The 20933-nt window shown below is 45.3% G+C and overlaps 6 protein-coding genes across 9 annotated transcripts; 1 reads left to right on the forward strand and 5 right to left on the reverse strand.

Annotated features, from left to right (window-relative positions):
* Positions 1-749: 749 nt before the first annotated feature.
* On the reverse strand, positions 750-9992 carry LOC131267047 (ATPase family gene 2 protein homolog A). Its single transcript, XM_058269799.1, has 3 exons — positions 9587-9992; positions 7204-9528; positions 750-923 (listed from the first exon to the last, which is right to left on the reverse strand). Exons 1-2 carry the CDS (start codon positions 9990-9992, stop codon positions 7535-7537), a joined length of 2400 nt encoding a protein of 799 aa, XP_058125782.1. The 3' UTR covers positions 750-923; positions 7204-7534.
* Positions 9993-10143: 151 nt separating this feature from the next.
* On the reverse strand, positions 10144-11914 carry LOC131267048 (torsin-like protein). Of its 2 annotated transcripts, XM_058269801.1 has the most exons (6): positions 11485-11914; positions 11291-11411; positions 11206-11222; positions 11007-11137; positions 10493-10944; positions 10144-10426 (listed from the first exon to the last, which is right to left on the reverse strand). In XM_058269801.1, exons 1-6 carry the CDS (start codon positions 11681-11683, stop codon positions 10294-10296), a joined length of 1053 nt encoding a protein of 350 aa, XP_058125784.1. In that variant the 5' UTR covers positions 11684-11914; the 3' UTR covers positions 10144-10293. The 2 variants fall into 2 exon arrangements, with proteins under 2 accessions (XP_058125784.1, XP_058125783.1); XM_058269800.1 differs by having other exon boundaries at positions 10144-10944.
* Positions 11915-12068: 154 nt separating this feature from the next.
* LOC131267049 (beta-1,4-galactosyltransferase 7) lies at positions 12069-13201 on the reverse strand. Its single transcript, XM_058269802.1, has 2 exons — positions 12998-13201; positions 12069-12931 (listed from the first exon to the last, which is right to left on the reverse strand). The coding sequence occupies exons 1-2, from the start codon at positions 13098-13100 to the stop codon at positions 12081-12083; spliced, it is 954 nt and encodes a 317-aa protein (XP_058125785.1). The 5' UTR covers positions 13101-13201; the 3' UTR covers positions 12069-12080.
* Positions 13202-13405: 204 nt separating this feature from the next.
* On the forward strand, positions 13406-15526 carry LOC131262319 (endoplasmic reticulum lectin 1). Of its 2 annotated transcripts, XM_058264294.1 has the most exons (5): positions 13406-13633; positions 13702-14391; positions 14613-14660; positions 14805-14993; positions 15057-15526. In XM_058264294.1, exons 1-5 carry the CDS (start codon positions 13496-13498, stop codon positions 15498-15500), a joined length of 1509 nt encoding a protein of 502 aa, XP_058120277.1. In that variant the 5' UTR covers positions 13406-13495; the 3' UTR covers positions 15501-15526. The 2 variants fall into 2 exon arrangements, with proteins under 2 accessions (XP_058120277.1, XP_058120278.1); XM_058264295.1 differs by lacking the exon at positions 14613-14660.
* Positions 15445-16451, reverse strand: LOC131262320 (intraflagellar transport protein 43 homolog). The gene is made up of 4 exons (XM_058264297.1): positions 16167-16451; positions 16056-16088; positions 15844-15993; positions 15445-15772 (listed from the first exon to the last, which is right to left on the reverse strand). Exons 1-4 carry the CDS (start codon positions 16298-16300, stop codon positions 15547-15549), a joined length of 543 nt encoding a protein of 180 aa, XP_058120280.1. The 5' UTR covers positions 16301-16451; the 3' UTR covers positions 15445-15546.
* A 134-nt stretch (positions 16452-16585) lies between these two features.
* On the reverse strand, positions 16586-19541 carry LOC131262892 (nicotinamide/nicotinic acid mononucleotide adenylyltransferase 1). Of its 2 annotated transcripts, XM_058264983.1 has the most exons (6): positions 19267-19541; positions 18984-19207; positions 18646-18921; positions 18416-18573; positions 17263-18173; positions 16586-16976 (listed from the first exon to the last, which is right to left on the reverse strand). In XM_058264983.1, the coding sequence occupies exons 1-5, from the start codon at positions 19349-19351 to the stop codon at positions 17378-17380; spliced, it is 1539 nt and encodes a 512-aa protein (XP_058120966.1). In that variant the 5' UTR covers positions 19352-19541; the 3' UTR covers positions 16586-16976; positions 17263-17377. The 2 variants fall into 2 exon arrangements, with proteins under 2 accessions (XP_058120966.1, XP_058120967.1); XM_058264984.1 differs by lacking the exon at positions 16586-16976 and having other exon boundaries at positions 18036-18312.
* Between the last annotated feature and the right edge of the window lie 1392 nt (positions 19542-20933).

Genomic DNA, 20933 nt, shown 5'->3' on the forward strand with positions numbered 1-20933 from the left:
GAAGACCGGCTTTGCGGCTTCGGATGCTGGTGCTGGTGCTGATGGTGGTGATGTTGTTGGTGGTGCTGATGTTGCTGTTGTTTGTGATGGTGGCCATGATCGGGTGCGCTGTGGCGTCGTTGGTTATGCTGATGACCCACCACGGTGCTGGTGGTGACCGTGTGCGCGTAGTAAGGACCCGACGGTTCTGACGGTACCATCGGACCGACGGGAGCACCGCCCAGCCGGCCGGGCAGCTGCACGGATCCATGCTTCAGATAGTGCTGCTCGTGCCGGACGTGATGCATTCGGGGTGGGTAGTGGATACGGGGCGAGTCCACCCCGTCCCAGCGCATTAGGCTGGCGGGGGCCGGCGCTGGCGGGAACGGAGACGACGGAGGCCAGGAGGATCGCGTCCGCTCCTTGTCCTCCAACCACTCGTCGCTGTCGTCATAATTAATGTCACTGTCACCGGCGGCGACGGCGACGGCGGCGGCATCGGCGAAGCCGACACACATTTTCACTTTCAAAAATAAATGCAGAAGCAGCATGAACCGAAATGCCGCGCTTTTCGAAATGCCCATGGACGATTTCATGATTAACCCGCTCGAGAACCGGGGCACACACACACACACAAGCACACAAACACACAGACACACACGTTCAAGCTGACACGACACACAAAAATTGAACCAAAAAAAAATCACTTCACTTCGTTTCGCAGCCGAAACGCGATCCTTTTTTTTATTTTCCAACGGACGAATGAACGATATTGCCTTTTAATTCACTTGGAAATTTTCTTCCTTCATTTTCACTCTCATCCTTACTCCATCAAACTCTCTCCCCTTCACTTGGGCGAAGCAGCGATCGGTGATCCTCGACGTCAGCTTCAGAACGCACAGCTACACTTGTCACTCGCCGTAGGCCACCTTGTCTGCGCTTCGCTGTCAATCAATGGGAAAATGGTAAAACGATCTGCTTGTGGAAAAATGCCGACCCTTCCGAAGAGTAGCCTGGGAAACCCCTCCCCCGAACCTCCCATGCGCTGGGTGTTTGTGTTACGAAGAAAAATGGAAACTAAACGCATCGACAGGAATGCGATTTTTCCGAGCGACTAGATGTTTTTCAGTTTTAATTCATCGTGTTGCGTTGATTACCTTCTTATTGCTTCGCGATGCGTGCGTTCTTTTCACACCCGTTGCATCACACAACCTCGAAACTTGGAACAATTTCCAGAGTGAAAATGGTTTGTTTCCATGGTAACCGCGAATGACATAAAGCAACCCCAACCGAGTAGGTGATTTTTAGTAACTCGCCTTATTTACTAATTGATCAATAAAGCTGGAATTGTAAATATGCTTCACAAGGTAGGAAATTATTTTTAACAATTTAATACGCTTCATTGGAGTAAAATTGATAAATATGAAGATTATAAAGAACCGAAAAACAATCGATGAATAATGCAACGTGCGCAACGAGACGTTCGCCGACGTTAACGATCGTGATTATTTATAAAAACGTGCGCCCCGTTCAAAAGAGAGAACGCAAAGAAAGAGGTAAACCGTCGGAGATTCTCGACGATCGAGGAGCTGAGCGTAATTACTTAAAACAAACAACAAGAGCAAGGCACTTATTCAAAAAAAAAACCCTTGTCTCAACTTTTGGCTGAACCACAGGAATTGAAATTCACTTGGCCGCAAAATATGATTTAATGCGCCCGGGGAGACCCAGGAGATGAAAAGGAAACAAAAAGAAGGATGGTTAAATTGGGAAATCCCGCTTGCGTAGATGGGGGTTCGGCGTGACAGCCGAATCAAGGGCCCCCTTGGGCGGGAGGGTCGTCTCGGGACGCAAAAGAAAGGCACTCGGGACGATAAGAGCCGGCGTAAGAAATGAGCACACGTTCCGGCAACGCGGTGATCGTTTGTCCAAGGATTGGTTCGATTCCTTGTGCACCTCCTGGGGGCTACTTTGAGATGACAAGGTGAGATAATTTGTTCACTTCGCACTCGCTTGCACGCGACTATCTCCTGATACTACACACGCCGGTTTGCTTCAGACAATTTTTTTTTTTAATATTCAAGACCAAACGCACAGCCACACACGGACTGACATACACTTTGAGGCCAGGCCGCTCTATCATTAATCACAAACTGCCGACATATCGCGGTAGCACACTTACGAGTATAACACGTGCCGAACTCAACAACTTCCTCGAGAAACACAAATCATCATCTGCGAAAGAATGCGTTTGAAATCCTCCTGATAGAGCCTTGCAAGTCAACCAACGGAGATGTTTACCGTGCGAAAGACAACAGACAACTGACCAAACACCCTCCACTGCGCCGCAAAGCAAACCGTGAAGGGAACCGAGTCGTTCCGAGCCGACCGGGACCGGGTTGCCGACGAGATCCGAGCGCGCTTCGGATTCATCTCAATTCATCTCATCTTGCGGGTCGTTTCGAGATGAATTCATCTCATCTCAGTGCATATTTCTCACAGCATCCTCACAGAGTGAGTTACAACGTTTGCCAACGGCAAATTGGATGGAAAAACCAGGGTAAAAGAGTAAGAAAATGCTCGATACATATACAACAAAAATCCTCCTCATAGTCCTTATGAATTTAAACAGGTTGAAGTAACCGCTTGTATACTATACATCGTTGATTTTATTACATGTTTGAGATGATAGATATTCAAACTGAATCCGAATGCCGGAATGCATAATGCAAGCTACCTGTAAATTCAATAAGCACGCAAGGCCACCCAGAATACCCGGGCCCGAGGGCCACCTTCACGATTTCCATTTCATCAAACGACCACGCATAAAATTGGGCCCAAAAGTAGCACACGTGCAACACTTGGAAGCCCCCCGTTTTGGGGTAAAAGTGACAATAAACCTTCAAACCCGAAACATAACCCGATCGGCTTCCCGTACCAGTGCAATCCCCAATCCGCCGGCCCTGCAATCATTAACAATTCAAACAGCTCGTCCGAAGCAAACCCTTCGGTTCCGAAAACACTTGCCCCGGAGGCGGAAGCAGCCCGGGCGGCCCTTGTCGATCCCGTATTGACAAGTTGACATGCTGGCATAATTCCACGCCACCGTCCGGAACGGACGGGGAAACATGGGTTTGATGCGCACGCGGTCCATGGGGCGCGGATTTAAGACTCGGGGATTCGGGAGTACACCGCAACTTCAGTATCGCGACGTTCCTTCAGATCAGAGGAAAAATCTCCCGAACACCAACAACCCGACCGAGCGAACGTGTTTGGCCGTTCAGATGCTTCATTAGCGCTTCAAGCAACCACATCCAGCCACCCGGGCAGGGTGGCACGTGGAGGTGGGACTCGATGCTTCAGGCTATACGATGCAAACAATCCTCGTAAAATGGGAGGCATCATGTTACGGTTTTCTTCCGTTCTCCACACGCAGCCTCTGCTTTGTTTCACCGAGAAACCGCGTCCGTCCACGGGGGGTGGTGAGCCACGAGGGGGTGGTGGGGCCCATCATCACGGGTTCATGACCCATAACATCGGCCCATGTCCTAGGCACGCACGAACGCACTCACCAGCAGCGAACGGATGGATACTTAGTGCCCGGCTTCCCAAACCCCCCGAATGGAAGCACGTAGAAAATTTTCGTTTATCCTCGAGCATAAACCGAGCCGCACGTGAGTATTTCACTCAAGATGTTCGTTCGAGTAGCAAAAGGCCACCCAGCGAAAGGAAAGCTACCGTTCGCTGAGAGAATCGTCTCGGGGACGAACGACAGTATTTGACTATCCGGTTCCATAGTGCTCGCCTCAAGTGCAAGAGCGTCCCTAGATCCTGTTCGTCATTACTATCCAGCCTCATCCGGCGGGACGGTTATGATTAACGATCAATTCGCATGTTTATACCCGGCAACAGGCTATTGCAGCTCGATGGCTTTGATGGTTTCATTTCTGGCATTGAATTAATCGGCCGCATTGAAAGGGCAATTCTGCTATCAAGCCCTGAAAGGCTAACGAAGTGTATCGTGTTTACGATGGGGGATGGTCCGGGCTAACTATACTCATTTCTTTTCCGTGAATTTTCCTTCAATGCCTGCGCCTTATGTATACTTTTGGTGTGTATGAATATAGGTACATCTTTTCAACGTTATGCTCCACTCCAATGCCGCATTCCTCCGTTGTGTACATGCTGGCCACTTCCATTTCTTCATTTGGCGTACATGCCGTCGGTGGAGTAACTCATGCGAAACGCTACAGATCAAGACCAGGGTCATAACATTTCACGGGCGCACATATTGCTCGTATTGCCACTGACCAGAACCTGGAATTCGCTTGAGAAAAGGGAGGGGATTGGGAATAAAATCCCGTGGCGTAAGGAGAACGACGAAGACGTGGTCGCGTATGGTAAGGTTTTCTGCCCAAAACGAACAGATTGAGATTCAAGATGTTATTCTGACTAAAGACTTGCGCCTTTAGGGGATATTTTAAATATAGGAAAAACCTTTCCATACGAAACCTTATGGAGACCTTATGGTATTGAAAGCTCCTGTATAATGTTTGTCAGCATCAAAATGAAAGTATCTGTGACCGTCCTGGTTACTCTGAAATTCATTCGACAATGCCTTTGAATTTTGCCAGTTTTTGTGCTTGCCATAGAATGCAAATACACTAGACGGGTGCTCTGGTGGAACTAGCCGAGAATGATTTTTTGTGTGCCTTACCCTACCAAAAGTAAAACGAAAACGACCCAACGCGGATGTCATAAAGTTGCCATCGTGTCGCAGCGCAACAAACGGTGCATCGGGCTCGAAGGGCCTCGAAACCCTGTCCGGGTTCCAGACCTACAAACAGACAGTGGGAGCAGAGCTTCGTGACGAGAATAAATTCTCCAATGACCACATTCGTTGCCGGGTTTGGTGCGAAAAGCCAGTGTGCTTCCATTGCCATCGTTTTCATTTGCGCTTCTGCTGCTTCAAACGATGGCCAAACTCTACTCTAAAACATGTTGTTCCTAATTCGGAATTTGTTCTGCCCTTTGTATTGAGATGAAAAAAAAAACACTTCATTTGAAAAGACTCCCAAGTCGATCCATTCGGTATCCATGGCAACCGACAACGGAAGAAGGAAGGCTCCTATCGAGTGCACGAAATTTATTACCTCTTCCTTAATCCGCATCACCGTGGTAACGAGGCGAGTGTTCCCTTTTTTTCTCGCTCCAGCCCTTAAGCACTTTATGACGGGGTCATCCCGTCTCCGCCAAAGCCGTTTACTTCTCTGCCATAAAAATAAACACCCGTGGTTCCGATGTGACTTCGCTTTTAGGAACACAAATTTCGTCCGAAATGCCTAATATGCATTCCAAACTGGACGATCTTGTTTGGCGAGTAAAAAAATGAGAAAACGAACTTGACAGTATGCCACTGCAAAAAGTTCCCCGAAAATCATACTGCTCTGTGAAGATGCAATTATACTGCTGCATACCATATGTGTGTATCCACTCCATAAGAGAGTCATGATAGTAGCGATGTAGCGAGACAAACAATCGTTATTTTTCATCTTTGGTTGAGTGCGTTCGACGGATGTAAATGGGTTAAAATTTACAGCATTAGTTTTATTGCCTTTTGACGACGCTTGCCGCCCGTTGCCTACACCTCACTACAGATTCATAAGATAAATATAACACACCCGGTTCGCTTCTTGATCGGATAGGAAGGGTATGATTTTGAAATAATAATCGATCCATTAGCAGCTCGTTAATATAAACGATCGAAAAACGAAGAAGAATGCTCTTCCATCTAAGCCACCCGTTAACAGTGACCGATCGTAATAAAATTATTCTTAGCAACGGACAATGGGTAGGCAAAGGGCAATATACCGCGGGGTTGTCGATGATTCATCTCCAATTCCTGTGCATAACGCTCGCTATGGAGTAACTCCAATAATTGCATGCACGTGTCATACTTTCAAAAACAATGCCATCATCCGCGAGTATGATGAAATTTGGGTGTTCGAAAAGTAATTCACTTGTACAAGTTTCTCCGTTCAATTGATTAGTAATGAAGACGAACGAATTGCGATTGCGAGCATGCATCATTCGATTAACGCGAACTCGAAAAGGATATCCATTTGCATTCCCGAGCAGTGACTTCAGCAGCGAAGGATTCCGAAAATGGAATGGAAAGTTCAGAAGATGTATTGACTTCATTACGCCCACCGGTTGAGTGCACACAGATGAAAAACATCATCTTTAAGAATGTGAAAAATGACAACGAAATGTAGACTCTTAAAACATCCTCGATTCTTATTGCGAAACGCAGGTTACGCAACCGACATTTCTTTTTGTTAGATTAATAAACTGCAGTACTTAGAACCATTAAATGTATCGGGCAAAAGTATTTTATGTTGTCCCTATCATTACGAATCAGGTGAATCATTTTGTTGGCTACGTTATGATAAAATCCAAACTAATGCTCCCCGTACCATTGGTAAGAAAACTGGCGTCAACTGGGGACTTTTCCTCCTATGAAGTGCATCTCAAAACCATTTGTAACGATTGCCACCCTCTTCGCGATCTTATGCCAAGGGTCCACTGGAGTGGAGTAATAAGAATAACACATTTGGTAAATGATTTCCACTCCCATGGAAAAGTGTCTGCCCTAATCCCCTTGCATAACCCTCTTGCATTGGAGCATGCGATCCGAACGATGTGTCAGTTTTCAAATTTGGAGCTACGTCTTTGTTGCCGGTGGAAAGGGGGAGAGGGGCAATGCTTTGGTGGGGTAAACGCTCGAAACACAACAATGAGCTTATAATGCTCCTCAAACTTCTCTGACTCGCTGCACACCCAATCCCACACGATGGGATGCACTTCAATTTGGGACTGCAACAGCAACAGTTCAAACATGATTTTCCTTTGGAAGCATACGCAGGGAATGGCGAGTGGTCATACAGCAGCATTCCGAGGGGCGAGTGGCAACCCACTTGGTGATAAGTTATTGCGATGTAATTAAAAGTTTGAATTATATGACAGGTTTATGTACGTTGGCAGAGTTGCTGAACATGACCCAGTGAACACCACCCATGATCGAAATGGCCTTTTCGAATGGTTCCATTTCACACATTTAAACCAACCCAATTCATGTTGCGTCCATTTGTGAACGACTTCATTTCTAAACTAAGGATATTTACTTTGGAAATTAAACGTACTTAAAGGCATACTGTTACTTACCTGTATTCTAACTGCCAACGGTTTCCAGAATACTTTCGTTCTTTTCATTTCGGGTGCAGCGTGCGTAAACATAGACACCCCAAAGGTGCTAAAACGTTTCGTCTCTTCTTTGCTTACGCCGTACGATGCCTGGGAACAAACATTCGAATGTTTGTCGTTTCAGCCCTCTGCTCCAAATGGTAGAATTGTTCGGAAGTTAACACACCACCCGTCTAATGAAGATGTATTCAAATCGTCCCACTCAAGATGAAATTTATTTCATCGCAATATATCTCAATTCCATCGGATGATTAATTGGGTATGCTGGGATTCTTATTCTTTGCAAAACCTCTTATTGATGTTGCATCAAATACTCGTCGTACAGACGTAACAATTCGGTACTGGTGCGTGGACGGACGACCGACAGAGCATACTCAAAGTGAGACCATTCGATCGCTTCCACATTAAAGGAGGTTTGCAGTCCTCGCAAAGCCGCTTCCTGGCAGATGGCTTCAATTTCGGATCCTGAACACCCGGCAGTACGTTGAACCAGTTCTTCCACGTTGACATCCATCGCCGTGGGAATAGTTTTTAGTTTGATACGGAAAATTTCTCTCCTTGCCGCTTCGTCTGGCAGTCGAACGTAAACTATGCGATCTAAACGTCCCGGACGCATCAGAGCTCGGTCAATCAGATCCGGTCGATTCGTTGCGGCCACAATCCGCACGTCCTTCAGCGTACTCACACCGTCCATCTCGGTGAGAAGCTGAGCGAGAACTCGCTCCTTAACCGAACTGCCGGTATCTCCGGATCTTTCACCGCCTATGGCATCGATTTCATCGAAGAATATAATTGACGGTGCTACCTGCCGCGCCCGACGGAATAAATCCCTCACCGCTCGTTCCGACTCACCGACCCACATGGAAAACAGTTCGGAACCCTTGATGGACAGGAAATTGATGCGACTTTCCGTTGCGATTGCCTTCGCTATCATCGTCTTCGAGCAGCCCGGTGGGCCGAACATAAGAAGGCCTCGCGGTGGCTTAATACCGAGCCGGATGAACAGTTCCGGATGGTGAATGGGCCAATCGATGATCTGGCGGAGTTTCAGTTTCAGCTCCTCTTGTCCTCCGATATCGCTCCACCGCACATTAGGACATTCAATCAATATTTCTCGCATCGCACTCGCTTTCACGTGCTGCGTGGCCGCCATCAAGGATGCCTCATCGATAACGGCCGTTTTGGATAATGAAACTGCTTTTGAGACCAAATTTTCTAGATCGGCTCCCACGTAACCGTGCGTAACACGAGCGACCGTCTGCACCGCTTCACTAGCCAACTGTTGGTTATGGCGGGCAAGAATACCTGCAAGTATGGCAGCTCGAGCGATCGCATCAGGTACTGGAATTTCAAATTCATAGTCCATACGTCCACCACGGCGCAGCAATGGATTGATACTGTCAATGTTATCCGTTGTTCCGATAACAATCGCACGATTGCCACGAGCATTTCCATGCAAGCTGTCCAGGAGGTTGAGAAAGTGTTGTGACATCCGTTTCACAATGTCAGTCGATGTGCTTTTCGGGCAAAGGTTGTGCAGTTCTTCCACGATTACCATCGCGGGTTTAGGATGAACGTCAAACACCTCCATAAATTGGCGTGATACATTTGCTTCCGATTCGCCGTAGAATTTGCTGAACATTTCCGAGCTATTCAGTCTGATCACGTGGCACTGGTAGTGTGTGGCCAATGCGTTAACAAGCATCGTTTTGCCAATGCCTGACACACCGTATAGTAGAAGCCCACGACATATCGGGCCAAAATCGTGCGGGGGACGTTCGCTGGAAGCTGTTGTGGACTTGATGCCAAATGCCATTTCTATTAGCTCTTTCATCTCGTTAATTGTGTTATCCAAACCGCCGATATGGGACAGGTTGTGTACCCGACGCTTATGCTTCTGTTCAACCTCTTGTGAATCATCTCGTAACACCAGCTTTGTGGTTCTTATAATGCGAAGCATACGGCTTCCAATGCGTAGTCTTGACAAATGATCTGCTAGTTCCATGCCATCATTAACCGCTTGCGTTTGAGTATCATCTACCCGAAATCGGAACTTCTTATTGCATACGTTTAAAGTAATTGGATTGTTTGTGAAAATCACGCTTTCAAGAAGTTGATTTTTCAAGCAGGTGAAAAGAAATTTTCCATTTTTACTAAACATCTTCGCTTGGGAAGGATCTTCTAAGTGGAGGAAAATCTCAACAGCATCTTCCAACTGTTCTCCCCTGATGGCATACACTTTCACTCTCATGTCGCGGGCCGGTACTTTCAGTGCATCTATATCATCTAGAAATGGAACAAACGATAACTCATTTGTGTATAGTTGCATAGCTTGCAGACCTACCTAGTGTTTCAAGAGCAACTTTCGCTCCAACACGATCTTCAACAGGCCACACAGTTCGGACCACCGATCCCACGGGCTTTCTCTCGATGCCTTCGGTTACCTCTATCGTAACATAGTCGCCCGTCGACAATCCCAGACACCTCACAATACCAATGGGCAGAAGCGCCAGACCATACCGTTGAGAATCGGTACACGGTTTCACTTCCTCGTACGAAGACAGCTTGCCGATCTCCACCTTCCGACAATGGAAAGCTCCGCTCGGTTCGACATACCCACTCAGTCCTTCCAAATTACCACACTCATCTGTCTGGTGTTTGGTTAGTTCCGATGTTAGAAAATACGTTTTACATTTTTCACAGTTCCACCACGTTGGTTTTTCCTTTTTGCTCGCTGATTTCGGTGGCATTGTAATGAATTGATTCTTGAGGACCGCAAACAACACCGGCAACGTGCACTAAATTGTAAACAACACGATATGTTGATGTGTCATCCATGTTTTTGACATTTTGCTTAAACAATATTCGTAAACAAAGAATGGGACAATTCAAACCACCATGTGATCAGAAGAATAACTTTAAATTAATTTATTAATAAAACACAAAACAACGCCTCAAACGAAACCTGGATTAAGTGTTAAGAGAAAGTAGCCTTGGGGGAAGATAAATAAAGAACAGTCGGTATTTAAGGACTTGGGCTCTACGTTGAGTTTAAAGATCTCCATGAACACGTTTCCGCAGCCTGTTATAATACATCGATTCCACTTTTTTACTTATCCGTTTGCAACCGTTGTTAGAGAATAAACCAGTCTCGTCGAACGTAACTGCCTCCTTCAGCACATCCCTGCAATTAAATAAAAGGAATATGAGCTTCACACCTTCGCATTGGCTTGGGACATAAAATGCATACCTCATGAAACTTTCATCAAGCATTCCCTGGTTATCATACTTAAGGTACTCTTGCTGGACACACTTTTCAACGTGGCGAAGTTCTAGAGGCAAAAATGGTACAAAATGATCGACCACATGCGACTCAATCATTTCACTCCGATACAACCCTCCGCCCAGGTTGTACGAGCTAATCTCTAGCGTTTGTTCGAAGTCGTGCAATTTTGATTGCTCACGCCAAACGCCCGAATCCAGAAGATGTTTCAACTTTTTTGCTATCTCGGGACCCGCCACGTTCGATAGGAAGATGAAGATAGATTGCCTAAAATCCAGCTCTTTGGTGTACGCATGATTATCGAGAAGCGTAACGATGGAATCAAACAGCCCAGCCGGCATCTTTTCGACTTCATCGAAGATAAATAAGGATTTGGGACACGTTGCAACAGCGCGTTTGATATCATTCACTAGCTGTATCTGTAAAAAGGTGCAAAGATACAATACGATGCTCGTGTGAAGTTAGTCGACAGTGTGCTCACCTTGTATAGTTCTACATTATTTTGCAACGGGAAATCGATTCTTCCAAGATATTTGTGCACGTACTTGCTCTTAGCTCCATTCTTGTACAACGCACGTACAACGTGCTCTGCTATGTAGTTTTTCCCCGTTCCTAAATAAAATGAAATCAAAGGTCCATCAAAGCTACGATCGAAAGAGTAAACATTACACCGTCCTTACCAGGTGAGCCGTGTAAGCTGGAATATAGAATGAACAAGAAAGTGATACAATTGAGTAGAAAATCACCAGACACGAGCATGCTTACCTCATCACTAGTGGCTTTTCCGACTCATGAATGTGCTTGAAGTGTCCACCAATCGCATCTACCACAATTTGCTTGGCTATGTGTTGCCCAAACAACCTGTCATCCAATGCATTCTTCAAACCTGACCACAAGGAGTGGAAGTACGAAAGTGATAAGTATGGCGATATGATAATATTTCTGAAATCCACACTTACCCGCCACATCCGCAATAATGTATCCATCGGAACAACACTCTGTGTAGGAGCAATACGTTGAATCTTTCACAAACGAGTACGTTGTCTTTACGCCGGAAAACGCTTTACTAGCGATTGATGCGACATCGAAAAATGCCAAGCAAACTTGGACATTTATTACCAAAACCACAGAAAGCGCAAATTGAGCCCACTTAAACATTTTACTGGACTGGACAATACTTGTACAATCTAAACAAAACACTCGCGGTGTGGATTTTGTACTGTGGGTCTACGCACAAAAGGAAAACGCATCTAATTCTAAACTCTTTAATGCTCAACTAGTTTAATGGTCGGATATGTTTAATAAAATAATGAAGCAATGAATAAGACTTATTCTGTACACAGAAACTGCATTCTCGCCAATGTATTCTGCATTCTGTTCTTGAGTTATTCAAGAATGTTTTACTGGAAGGACTTTTTAGCATGCAAGGGTTATTGAAAAAGTAAACATTCGCCATCAGCCGGCATTGAATTGTCATGCATGGTTTATAGCGCCGAGTTGTGATGTGTTCTTCAACATAGTTCAAAAATAATCCAAATAATAATTTCAAATTTTATTAACGCAGTCGTGGCTTTTTTTTAGGAATATTTTGGGTTACATTTTCTGTCTTGGCTTCACATTCACACCAAGGTGTTTTTATTTTGTCGCAGAACAAATCGACGTTCAGCACCGTCACGGGAATACCGTCGATCGTCAGCTCCCGCCGACTGTGTATGGAGTATTTCAACGTATTTAGGCCGGTTTCACGATCACGCTTTCTGGTAATTTCACGTTGATTGAAACATTTAACCGTATCTCGACGTCTGTGCACCCGATCGTGTACATGCAGGAAGGTGTTGTTGGGCCCGGTAGTTATATTCTTTGGGCGAGACACTTCCAGGCCAGCTTCTTTTATTCGCACGTAGAATTCATCGTCCTCTAGCCCCCAGCCCCAGTAACGGTTGGACATTCCATTTAATTGCTCAAAGTGATCCATACGTAGCAGCAAAATCCCACCTATGAATGCTGCGTAGTGATACTTAGGATGAAATTCAGGTCCAGAAATGTGCAGCGGACCGTCCGCAGGAAACTCGTACCGAAGATTATCGTTCACCGGAAGCAGATCAACGTCGTGCATTGCGAAATAGTTGTAGCTTTCCCGAACATGCAGGAATCCCACGTTGATCAGAGAGGCGCGGTTGAAACGATATCGATCATTTTGGTTCACTACAAATATGTGGAAGGGTACGTTTTGTTTCTCCAAAAAAGCTGCCAAATGCGGGGCGAATTGTAATAGCTCGTCGAATCTGTCCCGGAATGGAACAATTATGGCTAGCTTTTTCCCGTCCATTTGCTCGATCCGGAAACTTTGATGGAACTTTTCATGTTGTACATCGCGGTCATGGTTGTCTTCACAATTGCAACGTTCTGAAAATAGTGGGAAAGCTTAGATCAGCAAGTTTATTACACTAACCACACGGACATGCCACGCACCTGAAGCAGTCGGAAGACCGCCGATTTGGAATATGACGACGAAGATACTCAAAATGCATATGCCGATGAAACATTTGAAAACAGCGCGTGTGTGGTTGACCATTGTTGGTCATTTTATGTACTTTAACTAGTTCAGACGATGAACATTCTATTGTAATTCTAAAATTAGCCCTCGTTGGGGATATTGTTGATTCTGCATGTTTTCTTTTTTTGACATCGAACGTAGAACTGAACCACAGCTGCGAGTTGAAGAAAAGATTTGAAACTAACACCGCCCGCATGATGCCATGTAAATTGAACACGTATCATACGATGTAAACGCATTTGACGGCTCGAGCTAGGGAAAAGTTGCTTGTTTTGACGTTATCAGTTGTGAAAAGTGATTATCGTCAATAACAAAACCTGCACCAATCACTTTCTACCACGAGTCTTGCTTACCAAATGGATGTACATTCCACTCTACAGTAAATTCGCAATTCACACAGTATTGGAGCCGAAATGCGATTACTTAACTCGTTCATACTAGTCGCAGTGTTTGGAGTTGCTCCTTTCCTGTTGTCCAATGGCCACGACTTGAAAGGATTTGACGACTCAGTTCTATTCAATCTTGTGTGGCATACCAAGGATGAGCTAGTGGTAAGTACACGTTACACGGTGTGCAATAAATGAAAAGGCATGTGTTAACATCATTGAACCCTTTTTAGCCAAACCCACCAGATGCTGAGGAAATAGTGGTCACATCAGCCAACAAGGAAAAGTACCGCTGTGTGATCCCATCCATTACGGCCAAGGAAAGTACCGGGGACGTTGAGTACAACGGGCCGAGTCCGTTTGAATTGTTGGAGCCACTGTTCTCATCGACTGCCTGTTCGTACCGTATTGAAAGCTACTGGTCGTATGAAGTTTGCCATGGCAATTACATCAAGCAGTATCACGAAGAGCGCCACGAAAAATCGACCAAAGTCCAGGAATATTTTCTCGGCCGATGGGATAAACAGAAGACGGAAGCAATGAAGGCACGGCAAAAGAGCGGCGAATCAGAGAAGGAGCAGATGAAGTATAAAAAGATTGAAGGTTTCAATCTGCCGTACCTCGAACTGGAGATGGATTCCGGCACAATTTGTGACCTGAACGGGGAACCTCGTGTGACGAAAATCCTGTACGTATGCTACATGTTTGGCAAGAACGAAGTATATTCGCTGAAAGAAACCTCCACGTGTAACTACGAGGTAATCATCCTGACGGCTGGTTTGTGCACCCATCCGAAGTACAAACCACAAGACACGGAGGAGAACAAGATCAACTGCAGTCCCGTTGGAGATTCACCTCGTAAGCCGAAAGCTTTGTTGCAGATGGAGGTGGATAAACTGCGGCAAAAGTATCAGCAGCTGTCGGTATGTTAAGGCTACTCGTTTAATTAGCATGGACTCATTGCGATTGGTGTTTGCATTGGTTTCGTTATGCTCGTTTTGACGCTTCACATTTTCTTTGCCCTTAATCCTTTTTTTATCATGCTTCTGCTTTCGGTCACCTCATTCTCTCATCTTTTACCAACTTCTGTTTATCTTTTGTACGTATTTTTCTTTCATTTCCCTTTCTGCCCTATTTTCCTCAGGTCACTATTAGCGACGTATTAGGATATGAAATGCCTGCAATGAGTGAGGTTCGTTCTGTTTATGCACATTCCGGTGTGAATTTTAATATGTTTAGTCTTTGAACGCAACACAGAGATTGCTTATAACTTCTCCACATGATTTTTGTACTTCATCTTATCGGTTTTACTTAAATGTCTTACCATATGCAACAGGATGGTTCCATTCGAGGTGATCTCATTCGCAAAGATGAAGAGTTTTCGTTCGGCTGGAAAGGTTTGGAGATTGATCCAGCTGATGAGGAAGGCGAAACACCTGTCTCTTCGATGTCCAAGCGTCCAAAGAAATCCAAGGAATTAACCTCGCTACTAGAATTTTTGGATGGTGCCTATTGCCTGCCTGGTGTAAGAATAGCAATCTGCACTTGTCGAGGAGTTCTGTTTTTTTCTACTGTTTTTCCTTTCTAGGGTTCTGGATGGTGGAAATTTGAACTGTGCTTCGGTAAGCATGTACGGCAATACCACAAGGACACTTCCATCTACCTGGGATACTTCAATGTGGACAAGCATCGTGAGTGGTTGGAAAAGCACCCATCTGTACGGTACAAGCTCAAGCTCGAGAATCAAATCAGCCACTTTTACACCGGTGGCGATATTTGCGACAAAACCAATCAGCCTCGCCAGGTGGAGGTGAAACTGAAATGTACCGAGCATTCGGCCACCAGCTCCGATGTGATTGCCCTTTACTTACTGGAACCGCGTCCCTGCGAGTACGTGCTGAATGTTGAATCTTCGAAGATTTGTGATATTCTACCGCTGGCATCGGAAGATATGCTGCTGCCGGAAAACATGCAGCAGCTCGAAGAAGAAACGCTTCTTGTGATGGACAGTACCAATAATGTTAATAATTGAATAAAAGTGTACCAGCTCACCATCCACTAAAACTAACACGTTGCAGTCAATTGCTGTACTCCGCGACGGGCGTTTTCGTCTCCGTGTTGATTTTAACCGATAGCTGCGTAAACAGCTGATCCCAAGTCCACACTTCGTCCGGTTCTTCAATATCTTGCTCGCTTTCCAGGCATTCCGTTAAAATGGAAATGTCAATTTCATCTAAATTTCCCAGCGCTGAGGCTTTCCCGTTGGTAAAGATGTCCGAGCTTAGGTTTTTGTAAGTTGTAGCACTGTAAATCGATGAAAAAGTTTGAATGAATTACTTATGGCCCGACTATACACTATCAGCGTGCAAACGTACGAGGGAAGGTTCGGGCTTTCGTTGTACAGAAGGCTTTCGTGTATTTCATCCGCATCAGGCAGCACGGGAATATCATCGATCGGGTTGTAATCGATCGCCGTGCTGCTGCTGTCGTCCATCGAGATGATATTATTGCTGCTGAACCGCTCCCTGCAAAGAGTTGTGTGAATGTAACGGTACTACTTACATCATCTCCGACCAGTGCTACCTACATCTCTAAAATATTCGAAAATTTCCGACCGTTCCTGAAACGATTACACGAAACGCATTAACTTCCGTGCGACTAGGTTGTTTGATCAATAATCTGGAAAATGAGACCTTACTTTCCATGTCCCGAGGCGCCCGTCGTTAACGATGACAATGATCGACCAATCGACGAGTCTTCCATCCAGCTGTCGGTTTTTACCTTCGCTGGCGTTCCACCAGCTCCGGTGGATGGGGATGCTTTTTCTTGCATGCTTAACGAGTGTTTTTTTGCTGCCTGTTACCCCCACCGGATCATTAATTACTATTACCGTGCCCTAAACCGTGTTCCAATGGTCCTGATTCAATATTTATGCCACGATTCGGTGTGAAGATAACGTGTCATCTCAGTTGTCTGCTAGACCTGCACCGTTTGTTGTGTTGTGACGCGTTGCCTATCAGGTTGCTAGGCGACGCCATGCAAGCAACCCAAGCAACTGTCAAACAAGGACAGCACGAACAAAACGAAATCAAAACAAAACAACCGATTCCTCCATCGTTCAGCTAGGTGTTAAATTTATTATATTTTCTAATCACATCGTTACATGTTTGCTACTAGCTTAGACCCGCAGAAGCTCATTCTCATTGAATAGGAGCTGCGCTCAAAGGCGTCTTTCTTGTAAGGTGTTGATTTCCCTTAACCAGCTTTTCACCGACAGATTGGAGAATTGGAGTAACAGTAAATAAATATTATGAAACTATTCGAACAAAATGTAAGGAACTATAGTGTGAACAACATTAACTATAGAATAGCTAAGGAATAGCGCCCCAGTACCAGCGTTTGTAGATTTTGTGCTCCTTTTCTAAGCTTCCTGCTGAGAAGAATGCGTGGATGTAAAATTGACAAGTTTCTAGACAGGACACGCCGATGTCTTCATCTTCTTCACGACCTAGAATCATAGAGAAAGTATTTAGATATTAATATTTGGCATAGGGGTTCAATTTATCTACGGATCTACCATGCGAACAAAATGGTTCTATGCAAATTATATCAACGTTAGATGTGGACTGATGCACGTGGTGTAGAATGATATGTTTAGTATCTACTGTCCAATGTTACAGAATACAAGCGTTGCCAAAAAGCCGTTCTTCTACAGACTACGAGTACGAGTATCTTTGCGCTACGACAAGTTGTCGAAACGAAAGCATGCAAACCACTATTCGCAGCGTACTTACGCCAAAGAGAGATGAAATTCCAGAAAGATGGTTATAGAGATAAACCTGAAAATTTGCCGATTGAGATCGTTTCGTGGGCCGTTTGAAATGAAGCCCCTACACACGTACAAAAGCTCTACACTACGTACTCGCGATCACTAATGACCTTGATACCGTGTTCGGTAAATACAAATTTGATCATATCGTCGTAACTACGAGATGGACTGATCCGCCCGGTTGAAGCAGCCGTTGAAGCGGCCGTATGGGCTGTGCTGGTGCTAAGAGTAGCGCCTAGGTTGCTAGCGATTGATGTGATCGTTTTGATCGTGGCAGACGGGCTGCTTCGATCATGTTTTACAGCATTAGCGGTGCTAGCGTTTGAGGTTGTCGTGCGTTTGGTCGTTGTGCTAGTATTGTCGTTGTTGGTGCTGCTTTTAGCGTTTGTGCTCGGTTTCGTGGCCGTTTGTTCGATCGATACCCGGCGTGGGCTTAGCTTCTCGCTCGTACATACACCCACCTTCTTGACCACCGTGCTGCTGCCGTCCACATCGTCTAGGGTGATAGTGTGAGTGAGTTTTGCATTGCCATCAGGAGACGTTAGCAGCGGGGGCGTCGAAGAAGGAGCCGCCGTTGTAATGATCTGTACGGCACTCCCGGGACGGCCGAGAAATGTGCCGCGACTACTACCAACCACCGTTCCTGTCTTGGAGGAGGAAGTGGAGTCGTTGGCGCAACAAAACACCTTGTTGAGGGCCGCTGGGCCCGATGGTATGAAGGGTGATGGTAGATCCGTTTCGTCCATTACTTCACAGGACGATCCAATCTTGTTTAACTGATTCCGATGCTCTATGTAGAGGTCCGGGTCGCTTATAGGCGAGATGGGCGAAATGCTCATGGCTTCCGCTGCGCTGCCAGGTGTAAGAATATACTTACTGTTCCATTCCAGCCCGCAAACAATTAAGTTGGCAGGCGGCCGATTGCACAGACATGTCGGAAAGCGTATTCCGATTAGGCGAGAATGGGTGAGGCAATTACGGCGAGTATGAGCTCAAACATGAACTGTCTGTTTCACTGTATGGAATGTATGCGTGTTACTGTCATTTTCTGTTCCTAACGATGTTTGTCAGAGGTTTGATTCAAACCAACCCAAACTTCCCGCGGTTGAACTACTCACGTGTCACTATTGCACCCGAACAGTCCAAACTTCCTAATGTACTCCGTGACATGGTCATCCAGCAGATACTTCACCGACAGTCCTCGATTCAGCAGACGACGAATCAACGTCGAGCTTACATCATTTGTAACCCAGTTTGTAACGATCGTTATGTTGCGCTTTTGGTGAGAGAAGAAAAAGAACTTTTTGAAACTGTGCTAATCTAATTTTAGAAACAATCACATTCTTACCCGGTATCGGCTTAGTAGATCAGAGTTGAATATGAATTGCTCTGGGTTGGAGCCGGCTCGAGAGATGACCACGATTCCATGATAGCCTAGAATGGCCTCAAGATCCTCGTCCTTCCAAAGTCCCGGAGTGGCGAAAGATTCCAATAGATCAGCACCACACAAAAGTTTCAGCTGAACCTGTCCAGCCGTTTTCTTAATCCCTTCCGGAATCCAGGCGGGAATGTGCTGATTGTTGATGGTCCCATTGGTATCTTTCAAGTATGAATTGATGTAATTCTGTAATGATTTGCAAGTAGGTCAGGTTTGGTCAAATGCATAGTTAAATACAACAATGTTACCTGATGATACTGCAAGACCTGCCGCGTGCGTGTCCATTCTTCCTGCTGCGTTTCCCAGTCAGAAAGGTGTATCCAATCGGACGACTTAAGGCCAATCTTAATCATCGCACAGCGGTGTGTGGCAGAGACCAGTCCTTTCTTCGCATATGAGTCATGCACAGGAGACACAATTCCTCCAACAACCTGCCCCAGGCCCATCTGCTGGATGTGATCGCGTGCAATTTCTGTGAGAAAATCCGACAGTAAGTATTTTCCTAATATCGAACACAGGCGTGCTACCTACCAAACATTCGGAAATGCATCGGCGTTGGCGGGCTAAATGACCCGCAGGCTATCAGCATTATTTTTGTGGACGATGTCATTCTCATCTGTTATGATTTTTCCGTGCGGGATTCCGGACAAAACACTCAACCAGAACGTTCACCGCAGTGATGGATTGGAAAATGTGAACCTTTTCAAACCGGAATGGTTGCTTAAACAATCAGTCTATTGAGTATTAACGATGCACTTGGCTATTTTCTTCGCACAGACACGGGTTTCTAGTTTTGTAGACAAGACTAGAATATTACATCAACAAATTTTTGTAAATACAATTTTTGACATATTTTGCAAATGACAGCAACTGTCATCGAAGATTGAGAATTAAGCATCTTGGTTAAACGTATTAAATACCCTGGTATCGTTGAAGCTTTCGAAGTTTCTGAAATTAGCTTTCCTCTAACTTTATTTAACAAACCCGTTTACAAAAATTCGATGAAATCCTAAAATTATAAAAATTCATTTGCCCTATTGATTGGTTGGTTATGGTTGGTTATTTAAACTTAATCGTTTGTTCGGTAACGTTGGTACTACTGTTTTATATGAACACACGTTGGCGCCTCCATTCGTCCACGTGGATTTTGAGGAAACAAATTTTACCAACTTGCTTATTGTTAAACACGTTTTGAAGTTATTCGCTAAATGCACAATTCATCGTTGTAAATTTTTGTTATTTACTTATTGCTTCTAAAACCATGTGTCAAATGTGCGTTTAATTTATTCGCGTTCGCGTTTTCAAAGGCAAGTCAAAATAATTCAACCTTGATTATTCATTAAGTTAACCCTTCCCATTCCAGGTCCGCTTTCCCATTCCAGGTCAAGAGCAAAAATTCGCATTTCCCCGTGTCTGCACAAACCCGCGGCAGACTACCGATTATTGTGCCGAGGGTAGCGAATGCCCTCCGCGGCGTTCTACCGGAAATCGTGCGTTCTATTCACAACTTTGCCGCTACTCCGATTTAATTTCAGATTAAATCTCTCCTCAGCGAGGAACAATTGTACATCGCTAACGGCGCGCCATCGTTTAGCGTTTCATCGTTAAGGAATTCATTGCTGGTACTTTGGCAAACATTTTTGATGCCCTTCCCGAACCGAAGTGCGTCAACGAAGCATGGCAAAGTTTTCCCACTTCTAACCCGAAGCCGTTCTTGGGAGAGAAAAAGAAAGACGAAAAGAACAGAACGCATCATCTTTCAATAGGGAAAACATCTCTAGGAAAATTCGTTTCTGTTCTCCTGCGGAAGTTGAGGTGCATTTGGAAGGGAATTTGGCGTAAAACATTGATTGATCACATCTTTCCGGGCATCTTGCCCCCCCCCCCCCCCCCCGGAAAATCGAGAGGCAAAAGGATGGATCGGTGGATTCGTCGTTCAACCACTCTCGTTCTACGCCTGCCTACGATGACGAATCGAAACGGGACGCGCTGGAAGGAAGAGTTGGCGTTCTCGACGCGAGAAAAGCCGGGCCCTGTTTACCAAGCCAAACTCATCATCCGCATAATAATGGGATCAGCGAGAGGTTTGTACTTTTAGATGAGTATAATGGAGACGGCGAAGGGGGAGGAAAGAAATCCATCCATTTTGGTTCCATTTGCTCTTCCTTCTCATTTGACTACCTTGCCCTTCGTTGTCT

This window comes from Anopheles coustani, chromosome 2 (assembly GCF_943734705.1).
Source record: "Anopheles coustani chromosome 2, idAnoCousDA_361_x.2, whole genome shotgun sequence".
Classification (NCBI taxonomy): Eukaryota; Metazoa; Arthropoda; class Insecta; order Diptera; family Culicidae; genus Anopheles; species Anopheles coustani.